Source organism: Podarcis pityusensis (assembly GCF_964106645.2).
Source record: "Podarcis pityusensis genome assembly, chromosome: 4".
Lineage (NCBI taxonomy): Eukaryota > Metazoa > Chordata > Lepidosauria > Squamata > Lacertidae > Podarcis > Podarcis pityusensis.
Window position 1 is genome coordinate 14,221,575 of NC_138027.1, and position 24,589 is coordinate 14,246,163.

General features: G+C 45.3%; 1 protein-coding gene across 1 annotated transcript in view; it reads right to left on the bottom strand.

Moving 5' to 3' along the window:
- Positions 1 to 6,138: 6,138 nt before the first annotated feature.
- Positions 6,139 to 24,589, bottom strand: part of CTSC (cathepsin C) — a 29,511-nt gene continuing 11,060 nt past the window's right edge. The window contains exons 3-7 of the mRNA XM_081002218.1: positions 20,423 to 20,586; positions 17,426 to 17,581; positions 16,054 to 16,169; positions 9,367 to 9,498; positions 6,139 to 8,004 (exon numbers count right to left, since the gene is read on the bottom strand). Of these exons, the coding sequence (XP_080858344.1) occupies positions 7,502 to 8,004; positions 9,367 to 9,498; positions 16,054 to 16,169; positions 17,426 to 17,581; positions 20,423 to 20,586 (1,071 nt within the window). The 3' untranslated portion in view covers positions 6,139 to 7,501. The remainder of the gene's footprint in view (positions 8,005 to 9,366; positions 9,499 to 16,053; positions 16,170 to 17,425; positions 17,582 to 20,422; positions 20,587 to 24,589) is intronic.

The following is a 24,589-nucleotide window of genomic DNA, read 5'->3' on the forward strand; positions in this document are numbered from 1 at the left end:
AGGCATTGCTCTAATACAGAGTTCAGAATTTTACAACTAGCAGTGACTCTTGGGGAGAAATCCTATAGGAAGACCCACTGCAATGAGTGGGTTAGGATCCAGCAGATCTCCAGCTGAGGTGGGTAGTCCCCGGGGCATCTAGGCTATACTGGATTAACACCTTCATCCTCAGCTCCGTTGGAGATATACCAGCATATCCCATGCCCCCATCCTGGCTCAGCTGAGACCCAGCCAGTTGAGCAAAAGCTGGTAAATCCTAAGTCAGTGTGGACCCTAAAAAGGGGGCATTCTGGTACATGGCAGAGGTGGGACGAGAGAAGGGGGACATAGGCTGGATCATATGAGCTGGCAACATAAATTAAGCCAAAAAAAAGGGTGGTGTTGAGGCATCAGATCAAGTCTGCATTTTAAAATGAGCTTAAAAAATATATTTGTAAATGTTTGTATCTCTCATGCCAGGCAGAAACCAGCTGGCTAAGTACTTTGGCAGATGTTTATCTTCCTAAACAGCCCCCCCCCCCGATCTATAGCAGTGCCTCAGGGTTGTAAAAGGAAATTACAGGCTTGGAGCAAAAGGTCATATTGACCATACAAATTACAGAATACAATCAAGCTGCAAAAAACACTAATTAAGAGTTGGTAAATAGTGAAATTTATTGTTTAACAAAAATACCATGTGCCTCCCATCAGACTCGAGCCACATCTTCCTAAGGTTAAAGGGCAAGAGCTAATAGCAACAGCAGCTGGCTTGAAAGGGGGGTGTAAATTTAAGGGGTTGCTTTTGGAAACTGTTTTTACTAAGTTCCTTTCCTTCTAAAAAGCTATATATGTTGATGTATGAAATATATTGGCTTAAATGTAATTATGCAAAGGATTTAGAAAGTAAGAAATGTTAGATTCTTATGTTAGATTCTTATTTCATTGATGGTGTGTGAGAAGGTGAACCCAAGATCTCTGTTTAAGATAAAAATTAAAACCATTAGCCATCTGTTTTGGAGTGAATAGGGCAATAGGGCAAAGATGATCTGATAATTAAGGTGCCTGGTCGAGGCAAATGTAAGATATATGGCTACTTGTCTGCCATTTATGGATAGAAGGAAATATAGCTCCTTTTCTCCCATAAAAGGTAATAGGAAATGGGTGTATCTTTTATGATTGGTTCTAGCAAACAGCCAATAGGAATTTCAACCAGGCTGATTGGACAGAGGCAGCCAAAGGAGGAGCAAGGGGGCTGGGCTGAGGAAATATAAGTGCTGGCCATCAGGGCTGGAGGGGCAGAGCTTTGGTAACCATATACCACTGTGTCTCTCATTTATTTGTCTGACAAATAAATTATTATTTTAATTTCTCTATTGCTGCGTTGAATATTTCATTCCAGCTAAGCATTAACCACAAGCAGGGTGCTACAGTGTAACTTAAACACTATTTCAAAAGCTTGTTTTCCCTTGTGCCAGGTTTAGGCCAGACCAACCAGAAGTAGCCCAGCTGCTAAAGGCAGTTTGGATCTGGTCCAACTTTATGCCAACTTAATTTACCCTAGCTTGCTTCATGCCAGCTTCTTGTGCATAGGAATGCTCTCTTTGTGAGCACTTGCTGTGACCGGGATTGTCGAATCACAGTATCATAGTGCTCTGCTTAGATGCCTCCCCCAACTTGCTCGACAGGCCGTGCCTCGCCAGGTGGCACTGTTAGGCATACTTTTCTATTTGTGCTAATGGACATCATGCCAAACCCTTTGCAGGAAACTTGCACTTGCAGCTTCGCAGACAGTTGACCAAAGAGTTAAGTCGCAGTCCAGAAAAAAAAACTGCTACTAGGGGAATGAGTAGTTGACTGTGTGCGAGAGTGTGAGTGATGCTTAATTTCATCAGCAGTTCAAAGCAATGGACCCTACTGAAGGGATTTGGAAGGGAGTCTTGGCAGAATATTATCATGTTAATGTCCCTTTCCCCATACAAAATGGAAATTTCGGTCCTTAGATCACTGGCAGCTATTTCTCACACATGGAGATGAAAACTCTCAATGGAATTGCTGACTCTCCGATGGTTAAAATAACCAAGGGTTATTTTCTAGCCCTCCAAAAGAAACCAGGAAACCCCCTTGCAGAACTTCCCATTCAATATTTGATTCCCCTATTTACACATATTGTATTGCATCATCTTGCAGAAACCATGGCAACTAGAACTACCTAAAGCAGTACTGCAATTCAATGCATGATTCCTTGGGTGCCCCAGGAGCACAGTGGAATCCCTGGAAGTGAGAGATGGACAAATATATCAGTTCCAGTTCCTTTCAGTTTATCGTTTTCCCAGTCCAGTTATCCACATTTCTGCACCAGGTTGCAATTTATTTTAAAGTCCTCATAAAGCCAACATCTGAGTGCAAACTTATCCTAATATATGCATATGTACATTTTTTTTGGGGGGGGGGGATGTGATTTTGCCTGATATACACATTCATGCAAGGAAGTTCCCATAACATAAAGCATTTCTGTATATTTTCTGTATATTTTCCAATAATATAATGCATTTTTATGTATACTGCCTCATGTTTCTGTGGTGCAATATTGAGTTGGAGACTTGCATCACAGAATCGGGAGCAGTGCATTGAAAGCCTAGCCTGTCCCGATTTATCCCCCATTCCCTACTTCCAAGTAAATTGCGGAGGAACAGATGGTAAGAAAGCTAAAAGTTCACTGTTAATATGTCTTCTTCTTTGTTTGCTGTTTTTCAGAATAACTGAAGCCCAAAGAACACAGTCCCCTTGCTATTATAGGTAAAGGTAAAGGACCCCTGGATGGTTAAGTCCAGTCAAAGGTGACTATGGGGTGCGGCACTCAGGCCGAGGGAGCCAGCGTTTGTCCACAGACAGCTTTCCAAGCCATGCGGCTAGCATGACTAAAACTGTACTGGCGCACGGAAGACTGACGAGTGCCAGAGCACACGGAAATGCCATTTACCTTCCCGCCACAGAGGTACCTATTTATCTACTTGCGCTGGTATGCTCTCAAACTGCTAGGTTTGCAGAAGCTGGGACCGAGCTCACCACCATTGAGCAGATTCGAACTGCTGACCTTCCATTCGGCAAGCCCAAGAGGCTCGGTGGTTTTGACCACAGTGCCACCTGTGTCCTCTTGCTGTACAACAAGGTAGTAAGAGATTATCAAGAGCTGTATGGTCAACAAGCAAACTTCTGTATGCTGGCTGGGGCTGATGGGTTCTGGATTCCAGCATCATCTGGAAAGCCATAAGTTGCCCACCATTGGGCCCAGACACGGTGCAAAGTCTACCCCGGATTTTCTGCTCTCCCAGCTGCTAAAGACCATTCTGCTTCCCTGCACTTGACCCTCTCTCCCATGCCCCTCTTTCACTTTGGCACAGCTCTTAAAAGGCATCATCAGCAATCAAGTCACACAAGCTGGTGTGGCTATCAGTCTCTTCCCCTGTGCTCTAGAAGTCCCTGGTGCTTCTGGAGAACCTGTGGTGACTGCAGAGATAGATCTGCCTCAATCAGCTACTTAACCCTCCCTCCCTATAGTAGTTCATGCAGCAGCAACAGCACCAGAAAAGGATTTATTTTAGCAACCCACCTCACCCTCCACTTGCTCATGAATTTATTGTTTATCCTTTAGGCTGGTTTGCCATGTTCTAATTATCCAATTCAAGCTATGTAGCAGGTGTTGATGTTAACTTTGAAGGATGATCCTGTAGTTTGCACATTTGAATATGTTCTCCCAGGGTGGCCAGAACTCTGAGGCTCTCAACTTGCTTGGGGAGGCATGTGCTAATCTCAGGAACACACAAATGCTGCACCTGCCGCAACAAATCCATTATTTCAAATGCATAGCCATGAACTAACTTTGGACTTAACAAAAGCTTCCAGAAAAGTGTACAGGGTACTACGAAACGTAACCAGTGGCCCGGTCATATTAGGGACACATGAAACTGTCTAATAACCAAATCAGACCATTGGTCCATCCTATGCAATGTAATTATACAATATAATAAACCTTCACCGCCTCTATTGCAGCTGCAGAAAACAGCAGCAGGAGACTCTTTTAGGTGGTTCGTAATTTAATGGAACCACCTGCGCCATCAGGGCCTGATAAGGCCCCCCCCCAGATCTCCTGCAATTATTTTGCAAAGTTTTTTTGCATATAAAGTCCCTCAGATTTGGAAAGAGGTAGACTCTACCATGGGAGCAGGGCCAGGGAGGGAGAGTGCTAGAGTCCTGTCTAGTCAAGTTGTGTGGAATCAATTCCAATTTGTTACCTCTGAGGATGTGGACAGGCTGCTTGGATGAGTGAAACTAACCACCTGTCTTCTTAATTCTTGCCCATCCTGGCTAATAAAAGTGAGCCGGGAAGGGCTGGGCGATAGGCTCTGCAGGGGGTGAAGGCTTCCCTCTGTGAGAGAGCCTTCCCAGCCCCACTGAAAGGCGGTCATTAAACTGCTTCTTAAAAAAACAGATTTGGACCCGGCTGATATGGCCATCTTCCAGTCTCAAATCTTCCATTCTTGGGCAAGGTGACTGAGCAGGTGGTTGCTGAACAACTCCAGGCACTCCTGGAGGATGCAGACCATTTGGATCCCTTCCCATCGGGATTCAGGCCTCATCATGGGACTGAAACTGCCTTGGTTGCACTGGTAGATGATCTCCATTGGGCTAGGGACAAAGGTGAGTGCTGTTTCCTAGTTCTGCTGGATCTCTCAGCGGCCTTTGACACCATCGACCATAACATCCTTCTGGACCGTCTAGAGGGGCTGGGAGCTGGGGGCACTGTTATACAGTGGTTCCGCTCCTTTCTCCTGGGCCGTGTCCAGAAAGTGGTGGGGGGGATGAGTGTTCAGACCCCTGGGCTCTCACTTGTGGGGTGCCTCAGGGTTCTGTTCTCTCCCTCATGCTTTTCAACAACTACATGCAGCCACTGGGAGAGATAATCAGAGGGTTTGGGCTGGGTGTTCATCAGTATGCGGATGATACCCAGCTCTACCTCTCTTTCAAATCAAAACCAGTGAAGGCGGTGAAGGTCTTGTGCGAGTGCCTGGAGGCAGTTGGAGGATGGAGGCGGCTAACATTGAGGTTGAATCCTGACAAGACAGAAGTACTGTTTTGTGGGAACAGGGGGTGGGTGGGTGTGGGGGACACCCTGGTCCTGAATGGGGCAACTGTGCCCCTGAAGTACCAGGTGCGTAGCCTGGGAGTCATTTTGGACTCACAGCTGTCCATGGAGATGCAGGCCAATTCTGTGTCCAGGGCAGCTGTCTACCAGCTCTATCTCTTCTTCTTAGAATCATAGAGTTGGAAGAGACCACAAGGGCCATTGAGTCCAACCCCCTGCCAAGCAGGAAACACCATTAGAGCACTCCTGACATATGGTTGTCAAGCCTCTGCTTAAAGACCTCCAAAGAAGGAGACTCCACCACACTCCTTGGCAGCAAATTCCACTGTCGAACAGCTCTTACTGTCAGGAAGTTCTTCCTAATGTTTAGGTGGAATCTTCTTTCTTGTAGTTTGGATCCATTGCTCTGTGTCCGCTTCTCTGGAGCAGCAGAAAACAACCTTTCTCCCTCCTCTATGTGACATCCTTTTATATCTTTGAACATGGCTATCATATCACCCCTTAACCTCCTCTTCTCCAGGCTAAACATGCCCAGCTCCCTTAGCCGTTCCTCATAAGGCATCGTTTCCAGGCCTTTGACCATTTTGGTTGCCCTCCTTTGGACACGTTCCAGTTTGTCAGTGTCCTTCTTGAACTGTGGTGCCCAGAACTGGACACAGTACTCCAGGTGAGGTCTGACCAGAGCAGAATACAGTGGCACTATTACTTCCCTTGATCTAGATGCTATACTCCTATTGATGCAGCCCAGAATTGCATTGGCTTTTTTAGCTGCCGCGTCACACTGTTCTTCACTCTTCTTCACTCTTTGTTTGCAAATTTCCCCCCGAGGCTCCTCCCCAGCACCAGAAAGCTAAACTAGATGTAACTCTAGTCTGATCTAGCAAGGCTATCCTCATATACATGGGACTGCAGTGGACTTCACCAAAACCTGATGGAGGACTCAGGTCTCTCCTGCTTCCCATTAGGATTCGAGAGAGGTAGCAAGACAGCTTGGGCCAAAAGAACTGCCACAGAGACAGGAGGAGGGCTTCCCTTTATTTCAGAATCACGTACAAAACTGAGAACCATAAAACGAAGCAAGCCACATGCAGAATAAAAGGGCATCATTAAAAATGAATGTCAGATGAACACCGACATTCAGGAGAGGTCACGCACCAGGTTTGTCTTCTTTGCTATACAAAGAATAGATGGAGAGATTCCCTTTTTCAAAAAAGAATAAAAATCACAGTGCAATCATATTGTAAATGTAGTACAAATCGCATCATCTTCTACTTACACATTTCTTCATTTCCCCCGTAAGGCACAGTAATTTAAAACACAAAATAAAATTACAGAGGTGAAAAAGTATTTCCGGCAGAGGGCAAGTACAGAAAGATTGTCCAATTTAGAGGAGAAAATGATGGGAAAAAATGTGTCAAATGTCTTCAGCTATTGCATATTGTACTTATTGGAGATTGTAAACCTCAGACTTGCTCTTCTTTGTATCCTATCTTTCCTCGATGGCAAGACACAGGGAATCATCCCATTTTACCCAAAACAACTCGGTTAAAGTAAGGCTAAAAGAGATGGGAATCTGTGGTCCTCCTGATGTTAAACTCCTATAATCTCTGACCATTGACCGGACTGGCTGGGGCTGATGGAAGTCTAACAATATCTGGAGGGCCACAGGTTTCCCCAATCCCAGGGCTAAAAGTTAAGCTCCGTTCAAACCATGGTTTAATCTTCCAAATGTACCACTAAGTCATCATTCTGCATGTCTGCTTTCCATTTCCCATGTGCTCAGCGCTTCTCCTTCATGATATAGTGGCTTCCAAAGATGGAACACTTGTAACAGCAGTTCTCCCACATCCCTAGCGCCGACACCATGCCAAACCATGGGTTTGCAAGCCTGCTCCAAACCATGGTTCCCAATCCTTGCTATCCAGCCACGCACACAAAACGGCTGCTGAGTTTTAGTGATAAATGCAAAATGGAGTCAGTGGCTCACAAAGGCCACCGAGCAAACTTTGCGACTGATCAGCTACTTGAATCCCACCTGGTCTTGGGTCTAGTCTTGCCCAAGCTGGTTCCCTCCAGATATTTTGCACTACAACTCCCAGCCGGCATGGTCCATGACCAGGGATGATGGGAATTGTAGTCCAAAACATCTGGAAGGCACCAGCTTGCTCCATCCACGACGCCTTAATGGCCCTCATTTAGCATCCTTTGAGGGATGCAAGCTCAATTTCAATTCCCCACGCCTGAATGTTTTTCATTAAAGCTCATTTTCTTAAGCTGCCAAAGCACACTGCTGTGAAGCGCACCATGATTTGTTTTTGTTTTTGTTTTAGGACGGTCACCATTGCTTCCTGGGAAGGTATCGGCCGAAAAGTACCACGGCTACATTTTGGGGATAGGCGTGGCGGCCACGGCGATGCTCTCTATCGCACATTCGTCAGTGCCTCTACGGATCCTGAAATAACCCCCCTCGCCCCAGCTCTCTCCCCAGCTGTTCTTCACTATCCAGAACTTCTCGCTGGTGGCTGGGTCACTGCCGTAGCCGACGAGCAAGACAGCATGGTTGGTCAGCTCGAAAGGGTTGAAAGGATCCCTCAGGCCCGTGTGGTGGTAGATCCCCCCTTCGTAATGCAGGAAGTCACTATACACTTCAAAGGCAACAGCCATAGGCCCGTGCGCAAGAAGTTCAAGTTCCATCAGCGCTGCGTTGCACCCTCCGTAAAAGCCGCCAACATAGTGGTAGTTGGTGGCATAGTAGTGGTAGCACTTGCTCTTAAAAGTGCAGGGCGAATCTGTGGCTGTGTAAGGGAAACAGTCCTCCTCAACCACACCAAAATCCTGAGCGTATTTGCCACCAATGAGGTAAGGAAATCCTCCATCGCAGCCTGAAAGAAACAAGGAAATAACCCAGATGGTTAATCACACAATTTGTCCAGGGGCGGGGGTTCTCCTTCATTGCCAATCAAGCTTTGAGAATATGTATGTGTTCACTAGGGTTGGGCGATCGCTGGTTTTCAACATCTTGGTATATCACCAGCTAAACACCACAATAGAGTCGTATCTTGGAAGTCAAATGAAATCCGTTCTGGAAGTCTGTTCGACGTTCAAAAACCAAAGTGTGGCTTCTGATTGGCTGCAGGAAGCTCCTGCAGCCAATCGGAAGCCGCGGAAGCTCTGTCGGATGTTCAGCTTCCAAAAGAATGTTGGAAAACTGGAACACTCACTTCTGTTTTTCGATCATTTGGGAGCCAGAACATTGAACTCCCAAGGCGTTCGGGAGCCGAGGTACGACTATATGCCACAATGTCTGAAATAAGGATGGGACTATGTAGAGACATTGGTTGGCTTCACAATTTTTCCCACGTTGTGATTTCTGCATAGAACACACACATATATCACAATTTGCAGTATTTTGTCAGGTCAAAAATTATGAAACCAATATTATGTTACGGACTTAATCCAGTTTTAGACAATATATCGTCCAGCCCTAGTGTTTGTCCCAATTTCTATGCTCTGTTCTCATGGCTCATTCCGCTTTCTGTCTTGCCCAAATACAGTGGTACCCCGGGTTAAGTACTTACCGTATTTTTCGTCCCACAGGACTCTCCGTCCCATAGGACGCACCTAGTTTTTTTGGGGGGGAAATAAAGGAAATTCCCCCCCTTTATTTCCCCCCCAAAACCAGGTCGGGGAAACCGAACCAGGTTGAGGAACAGCGGGATGGCGGCGCTGCGCCCCCCTGCTGTCTCCCGAGCTTGTGGGGCTGGCCGATGTCTGCCTGGCGCACGGGGCGCTCTGCTTCAGCGCGCCCTGCCCGCCGGGCGGCAGGCTGCTATCCGCAGTGTGGGGAGCCCTGCGGGGAACACAATCAGTGCTATCTCCATTCTGCTGCAGTTCAGCTTCTGCCAAACCTCACTACCTCCTATGGCTGAAACAGATGAAATTCATTTCTATGCCTATGCTGGTTTTTGGCAGCAGCTCTCTAGGGTTTTAGGGCAGGCAACATTCCTAGTCCTACCTGGAGATGCAAGGGATCGAACTTGGGACCTTCTGCATGCAAAAGAGTTGCTCTACCGCTGAGCTACAACCCTTGCCCTGAGCCACAGAGGGGAGAAGTCCCACAGAGCCTCTGTTGCTGGGTTAGATGGTGAGGAAGATGTTCTTCAGCACAAATGGGGAAAGCCAAGATCGGTAGGCTCTTGGGTCCAGGTTACAGTGAATGAATACAGTGCTGCCATGTCGTTTACCTTGAGAGTACTGGCTGCAGGAAACAACCTGCTGGGGACTGAGCGTCGGAGTCTGCGAATTGTTGGTGAGGATACGAATCCTGGATTCAAGCATGCCCATGGAAGCAAAGGCGTAGCAACTGCCGCAGGATGCTGAGGAGAACGAGAGAGCCAGTTAGAGCCAGTCTTCCATCCTAATATTCCCAGGACTCCACAATTATTATTTTTTTTTATATATATAAATTTTTATTGGTTTTACAAAATTTTTAAAACAATACAAACATATAAAAAGACATACAAACACGTATAGTTTCATGACCTTTTTTTCCCCTAAACCTTCTTTCTCGGACTCCCCCATACCTCCCCTTTCTGCATCCCAATGTCCAAAATTTTCCAGCAACTTCTAAATAGTTCTGTCAAACATATGTCTTCTTAATCTTTCCTTCAGTCTAATCTTATATCGCTGTAACCCTTTCTTTCTCAAAACCTCGACATTCTAACATTCATCAAGTTTATAATAGTCCTTAAGGTAGATTTTAAATTTCTTCCATTCTTCTTCCGCCGTCTCCTTCCCCTGATCGCGGATTCTGCCAGTCATCTCAGCCAGTGTCATATAGTCCATCACTTTCATCTGCCATTCTTCCAGAGTGGGTAGGTCTTGTGTCTTCCAATACTTTGCGATGAGTATTCTTGCTGCTGTCGTAGCATACATAAAAAAGATTCTATCTTTCTTTGACACCAATTGGCCGACAATGCCCAAGAGAAAGGCCTCTGGTTTCTTCGGGAAAGTACATTTAAGTACCTTTTTCATTTCGTTATATATCATTTCCCAGAAAGCCTTAATCTTCGGGCACGTCCACCAAAGGTGATAGAAAGTACCTTCAGTTTCTTTACACTTCCAACACTTATTATCAGGCAAATGATAAATTTTTGCTAGCTTGACTGGGGTCATGTACCACCTATAGATCATTTTCATAATATTTTCCTTTAAGGCATTACATGCCGTAAATTTTATACCGGTGTTCCACAACCATTCCCAGTCAGCAAACATAATGTTATGACCAATGTCCTGTGCCCACTTAATCATAGCCGATTTAACTATTTCATCTTGTGTATTCCATTTCAGCAGCAAATTATACATTCTTGATAAATTCTTGGTATTGGGTTCTAACAATTCAGTTTCTAATTTTGATTTCTCCACCTGGAAGCCAATTTTCCTATCTTGTTTGTAGACCTCCATTATTTGATAATAATGGAGCCAGTCTCGTACTTTAGGTTTCAGTTTCTCATGACTCTGTAATTTCAATTTATCTCCATCTTGTTCCAAGATTTCCCAATACTTTGGCCATTCGGCCTCCATATTGAGTTTCTTCAATGCCTTAGCCTCCAAGGGTGACAACCATCTAGGGGTTTTGTTTTCCAACAAGTCTTTTATATCACTCCGTTCAGCTGACAATGGATGGAACGCCATGATTTAATTTCTCACACATCCCAGAAGTGAAGGCGATCCACCATCTCCATCCTAGCCTAAATGGACCAATGGACCTCAATTAGGGAGTGGGGAACTTCTGCAGCCAGAGGGCCATTTTCCCTCCTGGGCAAGCTTCTGGGGGCCACATGCTGGTGGGGGCGGGGCAAGAGGCAAAAGGGGGTGGAGCCAAAAAAGTCACATCTGCACAGCAGGCCAGTTTCTACACAAAAACAAAACTATCCTCCATCCAGGGAAGCAAAAAGGCAGAGCAATGAATGTAAATGTTAGCTTTTTGGGGGGGGGCAAGCTAGCTTCTGCTCACACGCACCCGCCAGAGAGGCAAAAGGCATTTAAAGAGTTTGTGGACATGTCCCAGCCTGGGAAAAATACAAAAGGAGGGTGTGAAGAAGGACTAGTGAGTGGCGTTGGCCTGGGTTCTCCTTTGTGGGACCATTTCTGCAGGGGCTAGATAGCATTTTTCAGGGATGCTGTTGTGGCATCCTGAGCAAAGGGTTGGGTGGAACCGCCAAAATCAAAGACTGGACTTTGACAGACTTAAAAAGACTGATGTATCCTTGGCTGGCAGGGGGGAGGCTAAGTTGGGGTTTTGTTTTTGTATTTCCCCCCTTTTGGTATTTATTTATAAAAGGATCAGCTTTCTACACTTCTTAGTGAGTGCTGATCTTATGCTACTTGAGGTACCTGTTAGGACCACTCATACACTGATGAAGAACTACTATCAAAACTGTACCACATTTCTGGAACATCCATCATCGCATGGGTACAGGATTGTGACTGCTGGAAGGCTTGTTTGCCTCTTTCAATACTGATGGACTATATTGTCTAATTTTATTCGTGCATCAGTGATAGACTTTTATTTTCTGTGATTCCATTACATATTCTCTGTTAAGAATTGCTGAGCTTGGAGCTTCTATTATCGCATGATTACAGGATTGGGACTATTGAAAGGCCTGTTTGGCCTCAGTGATATTGATTGACTACCTTCTTCAATTTTGTTCATACAATATTGATTTATTTTATTATTTGTATCTCCATCATATGTTCTCTGTTTAAGAATTGTGAAATAATAGTTAGAACATTATTAGTCATGTGTTGCCTGTTTTTGCTTAAAGTTTCTGTTTTTGCAACACAAGGAATGCTGATGTGTCATCCTGCATTGCAGATCCTGCACTGAGCAAACGGTTGGGTTGGAAGTTCTGATGATTCTAAGCTTTATTTCCCCCTCCCATCCCATCCCGCTAGTTTTCCTGATCATAATTGCTAGTGGCTTTTGTTCCTTTTACACTTCAGTACCTGCTGCATTAGGGACGTGGGTGGCGCTGTGGGTTAAACCACAGAGCCCAGGGCTTGCCGATCAGAAGGTCGGCGGTTCGAATCCCCGTGACGGGGTGAGCTCCCGTTGCTCGGTCCCTGCTCCTGCCAACCTAGCAGTTTGAAAGCACGTCAAAGTGCAAGCAGATAAATAGGTACCACTCCGGTGGGAAGGTAGACACCATTTCTGTGAGCTGCTCTGGTTCGCCAGAAGTGGCTTAGTCATGCTGGCCACATGACCTGGAAGCTGTACGCCGGCTCCCTCGGCCAATAAAGCAAGATGAGCACCACAACCCCAGAGTCGTCCGCAACTGGACCTAACGGTCAGGGGTCCCTTTACTTTTACCAGCTGCATTACAGAACTATGGCTTTCTGCCCAATATACAAGCATGTCACACTAAATTTCATGCACACCAGTGGGTATGGTGTGGCACAAAATTGAACGCCACTGGATAACTTTGTTACTCCAGCAAGATTCCCACATGAAAATAGCAGGAAAGAACTGTATGCTGTTATACCCCCAAGCTTCCTGGGTTAAAAGGGCTGCAAACAGATATATTTTGTTTGGACTCAAATAACATAAAAATGAGCGCTAAACACACACAATATTCCATTAGTTTTACAACGGCTTTTACATTGTAAAATACAATGCAGAAATAAACAGAAAATGAACTGCTGTGTGAATGCAGGTGAAGTTGCAAGAGCCCATCTTGCAGAAATACACAAACCTTCCATGGTGTATTTTTCCTCATTAGCAGCAAGATAAATTAGTTATTCAGGATGGTGGCACATTCATTTACCAGCTAGGCAATATTGACAGTTAAGAGTATAAACAACAACAACAATGGCAAGAGTTAGCAGTGGCAACCTCAAGTTAATTTTCTAAAAGCACCGGTTTTCGCTGTTCCCCACAAATTAAATCGCAACCTGGTTTAAATTGCATTAGAGGCCACTCGCTCTGCAGCCAAATAAAAAATCACTAAAAGCCATTAAAGACTCGTTAAAAGGCAGAAAGGACTCTTTTCGAAACTGATGGTTCAGGAAGTCTATTCTCTTTCTAAACAGTTTCAGGGTCAGCAGATCCTCCAGGCCTGAATATCCATTTAGGGGAAGCAGTTTCCAAAAGCAAGGTCTCTGTTGCAACACAGCAAACCAGTCCCAGGTATTGCCTGGCTCTGGCTGCAAGTTCTGCTCATAGAAGGGATTGCAGAGATGAAAAGAAGCATGCTCTGGCCTCTGTGAGGGGACCTTGTGACTACTGAGGGGCTGCAACCCTGACTCCCAGGAAGAACTTTGAAGCAGTGAGGGAAGACCACTCAGGCCCCATCCATCGACCAGAGGAGCTGCAGAGACACTGCTTCCCCCTCCTGGCTTGGAAGGCACCATCTTTCTCTCTCGATTTTGCCTCTACTCCCTTGAAAGTCTTGTCCTTTTAGTTTGTACGCCCGAGAGCAGGGCCTCTCTTTCTCTTTCCAAAATGAAGTGCGCTGCTAAGGGCCCTCGTATTTACAGGACTGCCTCTCCTGGTATGCCCCGCAGAGGACCTTAAGGTCCATGAATAATCATAGTTTAGAGGTCCCAGGCCCTAAGGAAGTCAGACTATCCTCCACCAGGGCCAGGGCCTTCTCAGTGATGACGCCAACCTGGTGGAATGCTCTGTCCCATGAGACCAGGGCCCTGCAGGATTTAACTTCCTTCCACAGGGCCTGTAAGACAGAGCTATTCCGCCTGGCTTTCAATTTGAACTTAGCCTGATCTTTTATTCCCCTTCCTTCCCTTCCCTTTTTATGAAGATTACCCGCTCTGGGATCCCACAGCTAATTCTCCCCTGGTCTCCTTGCTGGCCCAAATAGGACTAATTTAGCCAGCTAGCCCTGGTGATCATCTAACGTTTATTGGATGGATTTCCCCCCTAAATTGATTTTTGATTTTATTATTATTCAAGTTTTATACCGTATTTTACGCTGTTTTTTGGTAGCATCAATTAAGTGTTTTAAATTTGTTGTTAGCCGCCCTGAGCCCGGTTTTCTAAATAAAAATTTATTATATTATTGTTATTATAATTGCCTGAGAAGCAGAATACTCCAAATCACAGGGAGAGGATGGAAAGTAGATCTGGCCAGATCCTTATCTCCCCTATTGCCTCACAGGTCAAATATGGAAGGGCAAGAAATTTCGACAGTAGAAAAGAATGGCAAAATAAGATGATTGAATACGTAGAACTGACAAAACTGTCCAGGAAAATCTGAGACCAGCGAGACCAACAGTTTGAAAAAAACTGGAGTAATTTATTACATATTTGAAATATGATTGTAAACATTAAACAACACTAACAGGACTGACTTAAAGGTTTGCTGGTTAAAAGTAAAAGCTGATTTACAATTATAAAGAATATGAAAGTAAAAAGAAAGGTATGTAGACAGAATAAAAATGCAGATGAAGTTATGACTGGAAGTTAGAAAGCCAGTTTGGAGGGATGGGTGGAATTTGACGACTCAAGAGAGTCAAAATACAGGTGATGATAAGAAATGTAAAAACTATGGTGTTTTTTGAAAATGAAAATGCTAATAAATATTACTATAAAAAACAACAAATATGACAGGTGGGTGGGATTGCCATTCTGTCAATCACCTGACATCACAAAGATGACAAGCGATGCAACCCCAAGACCCATCTTCTGATGCACAGCCAGCCAGCTGATCGTTCGGACACCAGTGCGCTTCCCCGTCTCGCTGATTGGCAGGTATTTGGTGCTCCAGAAAGTCCTTTTGGCCCAGCCAACCCCCTGAACTCTGCCCACAGCCTTCCCTGGGACTCGAACCACCAACCTTCTGGTTGACAGCCAAGCACACTGACCAATTGCACATGGTTTGGCCAAAATGCAGTGGGAGGGACAAACAAGGAGGCCTGGACCAGAGTTTCCCCATCCCTGCTGTAAATAAGTGAGAAAGAAAGCAAAAAGGAGCCAGTGGGAATTCAGAGTTCAAGGTTTCCGGAAAGAAGCTGAAAGCTAATTCTCCCAGAACATAGTCTTGGGTTTCTTGTAGCAAAGAGGCACGTAACACCACTTCTCACTGCCCAGGAAAGTGATGTAATTTCCACCCACACCCAAAAACCACAAAATCCTTTTCCTCATCATTTTCATTTCTGTCACGTTCTTAGGCCTGCTTCGAGCACATCAGCTGACGCGGTTAGGCCCAAGCCAGCCGCATTTAGCCACCTTCAAGACTGACACTGATGGAAGAAGGGAGGGATTTATGACATACCTACCCGGTGGTGTAATTATCACCACTAAACCCCCCCCCCCACCTAGAACTATGACTTTGATCAACAATAAGACCTGAAAGTGGCGTAAGACAATTCAAGGGATCACTGGCTAAAAGCGGAGTGATAATTTGCTGTCAGAAACAATTAGGAAAGTAATCTGTTAATGAGGTTCAGTTCCACTGTTAACAAGCATCCAATATTAAGTTGAGTGAAACCCAAAGGCTGGCGGCGTGTCAGACTGGGCCAATTCATAACCCAACACTGAAACCGGGGTGGGACCCACAAGAGCAAACTCCAGCCTTCCGGCTTCAACCAGGAGGCTGCTGAAAACCAAAATGGGAGCAGAAAATGCTTATGTTCCCCACATCTGATCTATGGTCATGGCAAAAGGTGAGGCAAGGTTTCTGGGCAATGCCGCAGTCAAGTGGCTAATACACTTTATGATGTGAATGAGTTCAACTCTTTAGTTGTTCTCACGATGGATGACAGCATCCCACGTTGCAATGTCCCTGACTTGCACCCATCTCTCTCAAAAGAACTGGCTGTAGGCTGTGTACATCCAAGTTGTGTATTTGACTTTTCTAGAACACCTTGTTGGTTATTTCAGTAACAAAAGGTATGAAAGGAACATATCCTACCCTGGTTTCGCACTGGGCTGACGTAGTTAACACCATTCACGTTCCTCCAGTCCCAAGATTCAGGCAGGTTGGAAACTTGTTTCATTAGTTCAGCAGTCAGAGGGGCAGGTTTTGGCCTATAAAGAAATAAAATCCAAATACTTCATATTGGAATCCCTATTATTTGACAAGAGGAAGAATTGGAACACCATCCGAGAGCTGCAATGTCCACACAGCCTTCCTGCATGTCTTCCTACAAGCAGCAGAGTGTTCATCTATGGAAAAGGTACAACACTTCACATGTGGTGGAAGTGTGAGCATGTACAGCCCTTCTGGCAGTGGGTATTTACAGAAATAAGCTATACTATAGGCTAACACGTAGAATATACCCCAAGTTTGGGATTGTTAACCATTTTAAAAGAAGGGCAACCTGAATAACTAATTACTTTCCTTTTAGTAGCAGTGCTTCTATGAGCGGCACAGAATTGGAAACGATGTGTGCATTTCTTGTTGGAAATGGAATGTATGTCCGATTGATGCATCAGAAAGATTAACAAAAGAGATCACATGCACTGAATACTACAAATGATGAAGATGATTTTGTTTAAATATGCATCGTTCTGTAAAATACTTTACTGATAACTCTGAAGAATAGCAAGCGCCAAAATCAAAGACTGGACTTTGGCAAACTTAAAAAGACTGCTCCGTCCTTGGATGGCAGTGGGGAGGCTAAGTTGGGATTCTGTTTTTTGTATTTACCCCCCTTTTGAATTTATTTATAAAAGGAAAAGGCGGGGAATCTCAGGTCTAGGAACTAATGAGGCCCTCCAGATCTCTTTGGAAGCCACCCATGCTGGCAGCCATCCCTGCCCCTTGTGGGAGAGAATCCCCTACAGTGGTACCTCCAGTTACAGACGCTTCAGGTTACAGACTCCGCTAACCCAGAAATAGTACCTCGGGTTAATAACTTTGCTTCAGGATGAGAACAGAAATTGCGTGGCGGCGGCAGCGGGAAGCCCCATTAGCTAAAGTGGTGCTTCAGGTTAAGAACAGTTTCAGGTTAAGAACGGACCTCCAGAATGAATTAAGTTCTTAACCTGAGGTACCACTATAGTTTAAACTATGTGCTGTGTGAAGAACGATTCTCATTCAAAGATAGCACAGCTTTCCCATGGAAGGACCACTGCCTTTACACACAGTTTGTGAAAGCAGTAGGAGCTGGAGACACGAGTTGTAAAACTCTCTCCTTCTCGCTCTCCATACATGTATGCGCACACACAGGACGATGAACGGAGGTGTGTTCAGCACCACCAACCCTTTTAAGCAGCACAAGCCAGCCACAGGTTTATGGTCCCTTGGTGACGACTAGGCCAGAATGTCACGACCCCTTTACCTTGGAATTCTGGGATTTAACCCGCCTGCTCTCCGAGCCAAATCTTCTAGGGTGAGGCCTTCATATTCCTTGTAGGCTACTGCTTTCCACGATTTCTGAATGGCGTTGATTGCTCCTACGAAGTCGTAGTTGTTCACGTAGAACTTCTGCAGAGATCTGCGGTCGAGACACAAACAACGCGTTAGGCGAGGGAGCCTTGCGAAGGCTAGAATCTGCTTAAGTCCCAGTAGTTTATTAAGAAAACAGCCCAACGCAACCCCTCATGAAACTCTTCCACAAGACAAGAGACCCTTTGTTATTAAGACAATGCCACCAGCAATCATAGTGCTTCACAGGCGGGCATTTAAAGTTGAAATCTCTGCCTCACAGTCAGCGCCGGATTTAGGTTTGATGAGGCCCTAAGCTACTGAAGCTAATGGGGCCCTTTATATGTCCAGGTGTCCTTTGTCAACAACAAATTGTTGCTATTTTGTGTTGAATATATGCTATATGGTAATTTATGGACCTAAAGTCATTTGCACATGTTGCCAAGCAATCAGTCCATGCAGAATGCAGGCACCCAATATACAGAAATGAGCAAACCAGTGATATTTTAGGGAGCAGGCTAGCAGGCGGGGCCCATTACTTACATCATGGGAGCCTACACAACACAAAACACTGTTGCTGTATGTAGGTTTTATTTTATTTGTTTTTTATCTTATATCTTGGAAATGTACATCCAGGTTTTCCCCCCTTTGGGGGGGGGCAAGAGAGTGGGGCCCTAAGCTATAGCTTGCTTAAAGGTAAAGGGACCCCTGACCATTAGGTCCAGTCGTGGACGACTCTGGGGTTGCGGCGCTCATCTCGCTTTATTGACCGAGGGAGCCGGCGTACAGCTTCTGGGTCATGTGGCCAGCATGACTAAGTGGCTTCTGGCGAACCAGAGCAGGTCATGGAAATGCCGTTTACCTTCCCGCTGGAGCGGTACCTATTTATCTACTTGCACTTTGATGTGCTTTCGAACTGCTAGGTTGGCAGGAGCCGGGATTGAGCAACAGGAGCTCACCCCGTCGCGGGGATTCGAACCGCTGACCTTCTGATCAGCAAGCCCTAGGCTCTGTGGTTTAGACCACAGCGCCACCCGCGTCCCTTGTTTAGCTTATACGTAAATCCGGCACTGCTCACAGTCTATGTTTTAATAGCAACAAGGAACAAGAATTAACTGGTTTACACTCATTTTATTTAAAGACTTATAAAAAAACTTAATCGAACAACTCTCGAAGCCAAGTGTTTCCAAACAGTGCTCAATGAGCATCATTCAGGTGATCCCTGACAGGTCTGTGGCTTCGTGGTTGAAGATGGGGGACGGCACAGCTATTACATGAACAATTCATATTGATTTTTAATTGTACTTTTATTTGTTATACTGTATTTTATTTTATTGTAATGCAATAAAATGCAACATACAGGAAGTAAACAGAGCAGTCAAGGTATAATTAAAAATCATCCAACATCCAGCAGAGTACATTAAAATGGGCAGAAAAATCATTAAGTGGTCCTACAAGAACTCCAGCAATTTCCAAGAGGTTTCTGGAAGAAAAGGTTTGGGAACTGCTGTTCTAAGTGGCAGAAAAATAAACTGTACAAATACAGGTACACCTTAACTGGACTTTGCAGTGACTTACCTAGAAGAGCCACAACGTTTCAGATATGAAGTATGAATGTTGTTGTTGTTCTGGCATCTGTCTGCCTCAAGAGACAATGGAGTGCACCTTGTGGGGTGAAGCCAAACTGCTGTGCTGGCAGCACTGAAATGACCTCTCTGAAACACAAGCCTGGGCAGTGTGGATGGAGGTCTTGGGCTGCCCAGATGGCAAGACCCTGCCCTCTCAGCCTCAATGATGTGGTCCAAAGGAAAGCAGAGCAAGACGTTTGGCACCAGCTTGGCTGCAGGAGTTGCCAGAAGGAGGCTTAGAAGGCGCCACCCAACAATCTTAGGGACTCCATTCTGGATTTCTGTAGGGTTTACTCCAGGCTTCCTCGACCCTTCAGATGTTTTTGGCCTACAACTCCCATGATCCCTAGCTAGCAGGACCAGTGGTCAGGGATGATGGGAATTGTAGTTTCAAAAACATCTGGAGGGCTGAGGTTGAGGAAGCCTTTTCTTCTCCCAAAGATGTCCCTGCAAGGCTACCTTCCCAAGCCAATGAGCCCCACCTGCCCCTTTAAGTCTGAATACTGACTGGGTTTTAAGCATGAATACCAGAATTCTAGTTCCCTATGATCAGAGGGTCAAAACAGGTACCACACATGAACCAGAGGATGCCTCAAAAGATCTGTGGATTCTGATGACTATAGTTGCACTGAACATGTCTCTACACATGCCTAAGTCATTGTTCACAGGTTGATTTGTACAGCTTAAGTGTTGTGCACACTGACTATACACTCATTGAACATATGTGTACAGCTCAGTTACTTGCGTACACAGATTGTACGGTTTTGGGATGTAACATACATACAAACTCTCTCATTATGGACCTATGGAAACCTATGAAGCTGCATCACACTGAGCCAAAACATTGGTCCCATGTCTCCCATGTCAGTGCAAAAATAAACACTACCAGTCTCTGAAGGAGAGCCAGCAGGATGAGCCTGCAGTCTTCTGAATCAACTGGCCGTCAGTACTTATTTGTTTTCAAGACCAGTAGACAGTCCTTGTCTTGACATAACACAAAAGGAAAATGTATGGGGAGGGAGGAGGTAACCACCAAAAGGCTCAGGTACTATTTCACAAAGTCAAGAGTTGTTAGAATGATCAGCTGGGATAAAAACAGTTCAGGGGGCCTTGCTTCAGTTATCTCTGTCTGGCTCTATGACGGAGCCTGTATCAGAGCATGTTGTTGTTGTTTAGTTGTGTCTGATTCTTCATGACCCCATGGACCAGAGCACGCCAGGCACTCCTGTCTTCGTATCAGAGCATACAATTAACCAAACAAAATGGCATTTGTTTCCACTCACCTTCCAGTGGATTTCAAAGGCAGCTGATTTACACGAACACCGGAGGCTGAAGGGGAGATCTTTTGCGCGGTGAAGCATGCCCAGTTCCGGCCCAACACATCATGGACCCACCCAGGTAAGGTCTCGTGGCAGTAACTGGTTACGTTTAAGCCATCCTTTTTATACTGGGAAGGGAAGCGAAAGGGATGCTGGTCAGATTCTGCCCATTTTGCAATGGGGATGATGGTGGCGATTACCGTAATTCCATTTCTACAACACTTTATATTTTAAAGAACAACTCTCGAAGTGGTACACAACAAATAAAACATCAAGTAAAACAAATTCAAGCTTCAAGGAAAAAAATTCAGATCCTTTAAGTGACATTTTGCTTTCTCCGGTCTCCAACCCGGCATCCACATGGTCACAACTTGACCAGCACCAGTTACCAAACACGCCTGACTAATTTCTAACACTGCCTTTGGCCCTTTGCTGAGCTACCGAACCAGGGAAAAGCACCCACGCAGCCTGGAAATGCCTTGCCTTCTGTGGAGCTCCTTTGGCCAGTCACTGCCTCTCAGGCTAACTGACCTCACAGGGTTGTTCTGAGGATAATAATAATAATAATTTTTTATTTATATCCCACCCTTCCCGGTTCAGAAAACCGGGCTCAGGGCGGCTAACAACAAATTTAAAACACTTAATTGATGCAACAAAAAACAGGATAAAATACAGTATAAAATGTGAATAACAATAAATTCAGAATTCAAAAATCAATTTAGGGGGAAAATCCATCCAATAAACGTTAGGGCTAGCTGGCTAAATTAGTCCCACTTGGGCCAGCGAGGAGACCAGGGGAGAACCAGCTGTGGGATCCCAGAGCGGGTAATCTTCACAAAAAGGGGAGGGGGAGGGAAGGAAGGGGAATAAAAGATCATGCTAAGTTCAAATTGAAAGCCAGGCAGAATAGCTCTGTCTTACAGGCCCTGCGGAAGGAAGTTAAATCCCGCAGGGCCCTGGTCTCATGGGACAGAGCATTCCACCAGGTCGGAGCCATCACTGAGAAGGCCCTGGCCCTGGTGGAGGATAATCTGACTTCCTTGGGGCCTGGGACCTCTAAACTATGATTATTCATGGACCTTAAGGTCCTCTGCAGGGCATACCAGGAGAGGTGGTCCCCTAAATACGAGGGCCCTAAGCCACATAAAATGTAGAGGTGGAATAATCATGTACCCTTGCATTGAAGCTCCTGGGAGGCAAGGTGGGGTGAAAAGTCTTTAAAGAAACATCTCCTCCCTGTAATCCAACTTCCCATGGAAATTAAGTTTGAAAGAAGTAGCACATGCGAAAAATATCTAGGGGTCTTACTGGACCACAAGCTGAACATGAGTCAACAATGGGATACAGCAGCAAAAAACAAAAGCCAAGGCTATTCTAGGGTGCATCAACAGATGTATTGTGTCCAGATTAAGAGAAGTAACAGTATTGATTCTATTCTGTTCTAAGCAATAAAATAGAGGGGTGTTGCCCATAAGAGTTTCTGGCTTACGAATGCGTCCACTGGCCCCAAAAGCCCAGTGACCTTCTGGACTAGGTGATTACAGAGCTGTGATGCCTACATTTCAGTGTGCCTCTGGGTCCCTCCCAACCCTACAATTTTGTGATAAGGGCCGGATCAACCTGGCTGAGAAGCAAGCCAAGTTTTTCTGCTCAGGGAAGATGCATTTGCCCAGATTTAGATACCCCACCAGCCACCATATGCTTCCTATATTTTTGGTTTTGCCTGCAGCTTTGTTTCCTTGACACGAGGGACGCACTTTAGACCTCTGTTGCTTTATGCTTTGCAGAAAGGGTGAAATTTGCCTCCTTGGCACGATGCCGGCAGGGACTGTAGGCTCTGCGGTGCTAAAACGTTCCAAGTTCCTTTGCCCTGAAGCTCCGCTGAGCTGCCTGCCGTCGATCTTGATGAATTTGGAATGGCATCCCGGAAACTTCGTGTACCTCCAAAGCAATAACACAAAACACAACAGCTTCTTTCTTCTTTTGCCGCCGGCTCTTTTCCTTGCCTGCTGGTCCCAGGCGTCGTGAAACGATGAGCCTTGGCGGTTTTAAGCGGCCTTTCCCCCCCCTGATAACCTGAAGCATGAAAACTTCATGTAGTGGCTGCTTCTTAAAAAAGAAAAAAAAGAAAAAGCCAGGAAGGGCACCTGGTGTTTGTGTGTGTTTAGAAGGGGTGTAGGAAAATTTGTGGCTTAGCTTCTCAGCAATGTTGATCCGGCCCTTAGCATAGAATGGCAGAGTTGGAAGGGATCCCGAGGGTCATCTAGTCCAACCCCCTTGCAATGCAGGAATCTCAGCTAAAGCATCCAGGACAGATGGCCATCCAAACCTCTGCTTATAAACCTCCAAGAAAGGAGAGTCCATCACCTTTCAAGGGAGTTCAACAGCTCTTACTGTCAGAAAGTTCTTCTTAATATTTAGTCGGAATCTCCTTTCTGGTAACTTGAAGCCATTGGTTTGGGTCCTACCATCTGAAGTAAGAGGAAACAAGCTTGTTTCCTCTTCCAGTGTGAAGAGAGCCAGTGTGGTGTAGTGGTTAAGAGCAATAGACTGGCAATCTGGTGAACCGGGTTCGCTTCCCCGCTCCTCCACATGCAGCTGCTGGGTGACCTTGGGCTAGTCACACTTCTCTGAAGTCTCTCAGCCCCACTCACCTCACAGAGTGTTTGTTGTGGGGGAGGAAGGGAAAGGAGAATGTTAGCCGCTTTGAGACTCCTGAAGGGGAGTGAAAGGCGGGATATCAAATCCAAACTCTTCTTCTTCTTCTTCCATGTGACAGCCCTTGAGTGATTTGAAGATGGCTATCGTATCTCCTCTCAGTCTCCTCTTTTCCAGGCTAAACATACCCAGCTCCTTCAACCGCTCCTCATAAGGCTTGGTTTCCAGACCTTTGATATGCCTTATAGAGTGAGACCATTGAACCATGTAGTTCAGTATTGCCTACAATGACTTGCAGAGGTTCTCCAGGGTTTCAGACCAGTCTTCCCCGGAGATGCTTGCGATCTTCTGCATAAATAGATGCTCTACAAAGCAGATGTTGGGAGACTCCTCCCAGAGCTACGATTCTCAAAGTGGCTTAACAACCAACCTCTCTTTCCCAGGGGAGCTTTGAGACTTGTAGCTCTGCGAGGGGAAGGAGGCATCTTCTAAAATCTCAGCACTCTACAGATCCCATCATTCTTTTGGGCAAGCCATCATGGTTTGAGGTGGTATGACAGTGCATTAAATGCTTGGCACTGTTATGATTTAATGCATGAAATGGGACTTAGCCCCACACCCCATGGAGGCACTACAGATATCACAAAGACTTGTCCAACTGGCAGTGAAGTGTATGCAGTCTACAGAGTCACCTCTTTCAACCAACACTCTTCTCATTAGGTCTCTACAAACAATGGTTGGCACCCAAAGCAAGATAGGGATGGAGCTCTTTCAATGCCATCTGCTCAGCAATTCAGCTTTGCTTTTAACAGAAATCTGCTTACGTTCCACACCAACTCAGAAACAACCAACCTCAATTTTCTTATCTACCATGCTTCAAAAAACTAGACCTCTATATAGTCATATATGTGTGTGTGTACACAGTCACTGAATGCCATATATTAATCTCACCCCCTATGTACCCAACCAATCACTGCTTATGCAGACGAGGGCATCCCGCAGTTGCCATCCTACACAAGGTCAGAATCCGGCCTTTAGTATGGTGGCACCTAACCTTTGGAAGTCCTTCTTTGTTGCCTGTTCTTTCAGCAAGCCTTCAAAAATCTCTATTTTTTAAATAAATCTGGGATTTGAATTGATTTTACGTGTTGTTGTTTTTTACCTTGTTCTTAGATCACAGAATCAGATTTTGTAGACTTGGAAGGGACCATGAGGGTGATCTAGTTCAACCCCCTGCAATGCGGGACTATTTATAACAATTGTTCTTCTATACGCAATTGTTTTAACTTTTTTTTAAAAAAAAATCCGTATCCGTCTTAGATACATTGCAGATCACTTCGGTGATGCCCTTATGGGAAGTGATTTATTTGTAAATGAAATAATAGTATTATTATTGCATACACAGACTCCAGGTGATGACCATTTTCAACTTCCACAAAGCCCCACGTTTAAGTTTCCCACCACAAGTGGTTT